At 39.3% G+C, this 6474-nt stretch overlaps 1 protein-coding gene across 1 annotated transcript; it reads left to right on the plus strand.

The window, feature by feature from the left end:
- The first annotated feature begins 730 nt into the window (after positions 1-730).
- Positions 731-3933, plus strand: LOC148143475 (putative G protein-coupled receptor 139). The gene is made up of 2 exons (XM_087975663.1): positions 731-797; positions 3050-3933. Exons 1-2 carry the CDS (start codon positions 731-733, stop codon positions 3931-3933), a joined length of 951 nt encoding a protein of 316 aa, XP_087831789.1.
- Positions 3934-6474: the final 2541 nt, after the last annotated feature.

Genomic DNA, 6474 nt, shown 5'->3' on the forward strand with positions numbered 1-6474 from the left:
TCTATTATGCATTGGATTTGGCATCTAGAAGTGTTAAAATGCTTTAGCTCGTTGTACACATTAACGTGAGACATGTGAAGAATCCATTTTTAATCATTTAATTGTGTATTGTTAAACATTATGTAAGTGCATACTTTTGATTGGCATGCATACTTGTGAGAACATGAAAGTGAAAAGCGGATATGCTGATTCATTAAGCTTAAAGATAAATTTCTGGTGAACACACAAGGCTTGGAACCATCTGTGAAGAAATGAAAAAAGCACAGGGAACATTTCGAGTTCAATACTCCATTAATAATGACTCAATGCCAGCCTCAAACCGATATAAACACTGCCCAAAATGTTGTGCAGTCAATTGTGGGAAGTCAGTGAGTTCAAAGAGTAGACGTTCCTGAAACAGCGTTCAGGGTAAATCATCACCAGTAAACTGTAAGGCAAGCTACAATGTCAACTTCTTGATGTAGAGATATACCTAGTCTTATCGAGTGGACAGGGTGGAGGCGTACAATGACATCAGCAATGAAAATGCTTTCGCTCTGAAAATTAGCTTGTCATCAACAAACTGTTTGTTCAAGGAACGTTAAACCCATTATGGATAGTTTCACAACCACCGATTCCCGTGAGAGATGTTGGAATACATAAGGATCACGCATTCGCAATGTATTGGTTCACAGCCTATTTCAAACTATTGTTCAGACAGGCAAGGACACAATACGTCACGCGAAAAAAAATGCATCTCCCTATTCAAATGGTTAGGAAAGTATACTATCTGATCCTTGCCATCATTGGAGTTCCTGGTAAGTTTCTAATCTGAGTAAAGCTATTTGTTTTTGTCCATGAGCTGCGTATTTCTCAAAAGCTTTAAATCTTCAAGTTAGTCCGTTGTATGTTCAAGGAAGCAGAGTGGTTGAACATAGTGCCATCAGGCATTGTTACTTGAAAAGCAGGTGCATTTAATGTGGACTGAATTGCCTCCTTATGCCAGAAAGTATTTTTGTATTTCTGTCATTCGATAGTTTAACGTTCGACTGAAAATGTGTGTACTATTAACGGAATAGCAATGAATCGAGTGTGCATTCAAATTCTGTTGCATTAACTATTCCTTTCTTTCATTCATCTTCATTCTTAGACTCGTTGCACATTGCGGCATGTTGGTCATTGTTAATGAGGAACAAAATTCACTTCCAGTGATTATGACAACAAAAATACACATTGCTGGGAAATCAGAGCAAGCCTGGCATCATCTGTGAACACAATTATTCTTTCATGCCTACTTAATTCTATTTTCTCTCCACAAATGATGCTAGAGTCGGTTTCATTTCGGATTTCCGGCATGCCCCGTTATATGTGTGTGTGAGGCAGTGAAGTGATCAATGTTCTCTCCCGGATAAACGGCAATAATAGGGATCATCACTCTTTTTATTGGAATCAGTAAAACTTAAGGATATCATTACATTCAACACATACCGATGACTATTTACAGGAATCTTGCCTTTTAAGGACTTAATATTGGATTTTCTATTGCATTTGTGTAACCAAAGAATAGAACACAACCTGTTTCTTATGAGCTGACATCTGAAGTCACTCCATCGTAATATATTTTTTTAAACATTATAGTATCAGTGACTTGGATTCAATTTGTCGTGGTTAAATCAAAAGCAAAACTTTATTGCTGGAACAGCACAGCAGGTCAGGCAGCATCCAGGGAACAGGAGATTCGACGTTCCCTGGATGCTGCCTGACCTGCTGTGCTGTTCCAGCAATAAAGTTTCAACTTTGATCTCCAGCATCTGCAGACCTCACTTTCTCCTTAAATCAAAAGCAAACGTGGTTTGCTGTCAGCTCAGATAATACGATGAGAAGTGATAAGTGAAAGTTAATTACATATATAGTAACTTGCATAAATACCAAACCTGTCGTCGTACTGCGAAGGAGCAACCTGACATTGGATGAGATACCAAAATTTTAAGCTTGCAACCGTGACTACCTGGTCAGGTCCACGCCCCCTACAACCCCCCCTCCCATCCTGGCACCTTCCCCTGCCGCCGCAGGAATTGCAAAATCTGCGCCCACACCTTCTCCTTCACCTCCATCCAAGGCCCTAAAGGAGCCTTCCACATCCATCAAAGTTTTACCTGCGCATCCACCAATACCATTTATTGTATGTGTTGCTCCCGATGTGGTCTCCTCTACATTGGAGAGACTGGACGCCTCTGAGCAGAGCGCTTTAGGGAACATGCCCGGGATATCTGCAATATCACCATTCAATAACACCATCCTGTGGCCAAACATTTCAACTCCCCCTCCCACTCTGCCGAGGACATGGAGGTCCTGTGCCTCCTTCACCGCCGCTCCCTCACCACAAGACGCCTGGAGGAAGAATGCCTCATTTTCCGCCTCGGAACACTTCAACCCCAGGGCATCAATGTGGACTTCAACAGTTTCCTCATTTCCCCTTCCCCCACCTCACCCTAGTTCCAAACTTACAGCTCAGCACTGTCCCCATCACTTTCCCTACCTGTCTATCTTCTTTTCCGCCTATCCACTCCACCGTCCTCCCTGAACTATCACCTTCATCCACTCCCCCACTCACCTATTGTACTCTATGCTACTTTCTCCTCACCCCTACCCTCCTCTAGCTTATCTCTCCACACTTCAGGCTCTCTGCCTTTATTCCGGAAGAAGGGCTTTTGCCCGAAACGTCGATTTTACTGCTCCTCGGATGATGTCTGAACTGCTGTGCTCTTCCAGCACGACTAATCCAAAGTGTGCAGTTATCATTCAGACTGGATTCATTGCTCAGTGTATTTTGCCGCTGCCATAGTACCAACATATGCATGTGTAGATATTAAATGGTTAATGCTTACGAATGGAGAATTCTTGTCGGCAAGAAAGAATCAATCTTACATTGTCACACAGTTAATTTCTCCATTACTTTAAATTCTGGGATGACAAATGCATAGATCTCCGGCGAAAAGTTCTTAATGGCTGATCAGAAACAGAAAAAAAAGTCTTCAATACCAAATATATTTTCTTGTCTCTCTTCCAGTGAATTTAGTTTCAGTTTTAATCCTCTCCCAAGAAAACTGTGGGCTATCAACCTGCACGACCCGCTACCTGTTGGCCATGACAACAGCAGATCTCCTCGTCATCATCACTGAGGTTGTACTGAACCGAATCAATGATTATTATTTTCCATTAAATTTCCTGAAAATCACTCCGGTGTGCAGTATTCGCTATGTCCTGCTCCGCGCAGCCACAGACTGTTCTGTCTGGTTCACTGTGACTTTCACTTTTGATCGATTTATTGCTGTTTGTTGCCCAAAATTGAAATCTCAATATTGTACCAAGAAAACTGCAACAGTGATTCTCCTAACAACAGGGATTCTTATGAGTTTGAAAAATATTCCAATATACTTTAGGTTTAGACCACGGAGGATTATCAACAACATACCTTGGCGCTGTTCTAACAGACCAATCTATTTCACTGACTCGAGATGGATTGGATTTCGTATATTTGAGAAGATTTTAACACCATTGATACCATTTGGGTTAATTCTGTTTCTCAACGGAATGATAGTGAGTTATATATTAGTTGCCAGTCGAATCCGTAAACGACTCAAATGTCACAGCAATGGAGACTCTGGAGCTGAAAGTAGAAGGAAGTCTATCATTTTGCTCTTCACCATATCCAGCAGCTTCATACTTCTGTGGTTCACCTATGTTTTATATTTTTTTGATGTTGATGAGCTATTAGATGGCCCGTCTGCTTATGTATTTGAGAACTTTGCATATATGCTGCGTAATTTAAGCTGCTGCACAAACACATTCATTTACGTGGTAACACAATCTCAGTTCAGAGAACAGCTGAAACTTACATTGACATATCCTCTGACATTACTTATTGCGTTTATTAAGAAACAATCAAACTAACATCATTTTTTAATGCAAAAACAGGTAACAGGCAAAATGTGAAAGAGTGGATTTTATCCTGTAACATATCTTATTTTTCCAGTCACTTCCAACAAAATGTGTATCTACCCCTATTACTGTGCTTTCCCCTGGCCCAATAACCTCCATCCCACTCCAACATGATCTGTTCCAGTCATAAAAATGATATCTGTGAGTTCCTTTTTCCATTACGCAATTTACTTTTTCTGTATCTTCTCCAGAAATTAAAACTATCCCTCCCTCCTTCGGTTCTGTCACTTACATGTTCCATTTATATTATAAGGTTCTCCATGTGTCTCTCCCTGCAAGACGGTCTGTGTAACCCTCAAACTAGACAGCATTAATCATCAATTTCCTGCAGGTCCGAGGTCATTCCAATCTCTGTATTTACTTCCAGGTCGAATTTTTGCCAAACTCTATAACAAGCATTACCCCAACAACATTCCACAACTCTTCAAAATTATCGGCCTAAAAACATTACTGAAATGCGTAAAGTGCTTCAAATGCTCAAGGTATCCGAACGTGTAGAAACTTCAGTTTTTCTTATCACAGGTTATCCACATATTTCCTATTAAGCTGCATTGCATTTTTTGACAGACATTCACATGCATATCCAATCATATGGATAGGAAGAAGGAACATACCTATATTCCCCCTTGTGCCTCCTGTGTTACTCAATTAGATCTTAACTGACCTGAGTAGTTGACATTCCTACCGGTCCTGAAAAACAAGCCATTTCTGACCAAGGGTTTACATTAATATATACATATTAAGTCACATCTTATAATCTTTGACATGTGCCAGCCTGGTAATGTCCAAAATGTACTGCCACATATTCTAGTTATTAGATGATTAAATCGTCTCTAATTTGATTTCACCACTGTTGGATATTTCCTTAATTAGCCAGGGTAATGGCTTTAGAAATACTCCAAGTCTGATTTCACGAAGTCCAGTATAACTTAAACGTTTCCTGCATATTTTTGTTTTGAGTTCAACACGTAATAACATGCACCAGTTTTTTAAGCAATTGTAATGTTTTTCCCAATGTATGTATTTATCAGTCATTCAATCAATAGCATGTCCAGAACGAACTGCTTCTCCGAACTTCTCTAGTTTAAATTACTTAGGTGGTATTCATTTGTCTCGCGAGTAAGTTTTTGCACTGACTTCCTTGAATCATCCTTTCATTTCCCAGCATTAAGTCTCTTGTTCTTCCCTAAGTTTTCCTCGCACCCTGTGTTGCATTCTTCCCTCATGTTTCACTGAGATCCTATTTCTTCTTTTCCCTCGCTTGGAACCATCGTTTCCTTAATCTCACCATTAAGTAATTTCAGATGCATTCCTTGCACATGGAAATGTCTATGTTTTTCGTTTTTTAAAAAGTTATGAACCGACGTAGGAAAACAACTGTTTTAACATGATGCTTCATTAAAGAAATTGCTGTGATTCTTAGAACTAAGTTTGGAAAAAAAGTCATGGTAGATGATGCTTACACGATCACTTTCTTTGAGAATTAGGGGAGGTTCACTACTAATAGGATGACAGCAACAGGTGACTTCACAACGACAATTGCCCGAACTAAAGACTTGATTTTTGTTTTTGTTATTCAGACTAGTTAGGGCTGACAAAGGATTAACATTTGTATTTATCACCAGTGTACGTCTTCTGAGTGTGAACAATACTTTCAAAGTTTTCTGATGTTGAGAAGTAAACATGGTGTGTCTTTTTGCAGTATAAAAAAACGTGAGGTTTGAAAAAGGCCATTTTATTCAAGGTGACGTTTGCGCTAAGGTGATCAATAATTCACAGATGTTACTAATTTGTAAACCACTCGCTCTCTTTGCTAGTTCCATTAAGTGAGAATGTAAAGTGTTAGTGGGGAGGGGTAGCTGGTAGAGCAAGATTAGGCAGCAGTGTAAATAGAACAAGAATAAAGAAAGCATTGTTTATGAAAATAACAAGTTACTTCGAAAAAACTGACAATGAAATATCAGAGTACGAAGAATTAAACTGCCTCTTTTTAAAGGAAAGTTGTTTTGCATGTTAGGCTGATGAACGCAGCGAATGCTGGGAAAGATTGGGTTGAGACGTCGTCGTCATTACAGAAATGTGAGGAATGGACAGGTGTGGCAGCTCAATGTTCCAAGGTGCAAAATGCTACTGGAAAGATGGAATGGGAGGGCGGAGAGGAGTGGGATCTCAAATTTTCATTACTGTTGTAACTCGAGACGACATTTCTGAAAAAAAAGTTGAGCGAAAACATATGAGTTGAAATTCGAAATAAGGAAGGAATGGTCACCTTGTTGAGATTGTACTTTAGGCATTCAAGTAGTCACAGTTAATTTGAGAAATATATATGTTAAGACATCTTAGATAATTAAATAAAGGCAGATTTCTTTTGTATGCTACCAGAACATTCAAAGATGATTAACGTACACTTTTTAAATGTAATAGGACGTCTGAAAATGGAAGGTCAGTTCTGAATAATTATGTTCATGTTAAATTGAAATACATGCCTGGTAA

The sequence above is a fragment of the Chiloscyllium plagiosum genome, unplaced genomic scaffold (assembly GCF_037043375.1).
Source record: "Chiloscyllium plagiosum isolate Xiang-an unplaced genomic scaffold, Cpla_swu_hap1 HiC_scaffold_27, whole genome shotgun sequence".
NCBI lineage: Eukaryota > Metazoa > Chordata > Chondrichthyes > Orectolobiformes > Hemiscylliidae > Chiloscyllium > Chiloscyllium plagiosum.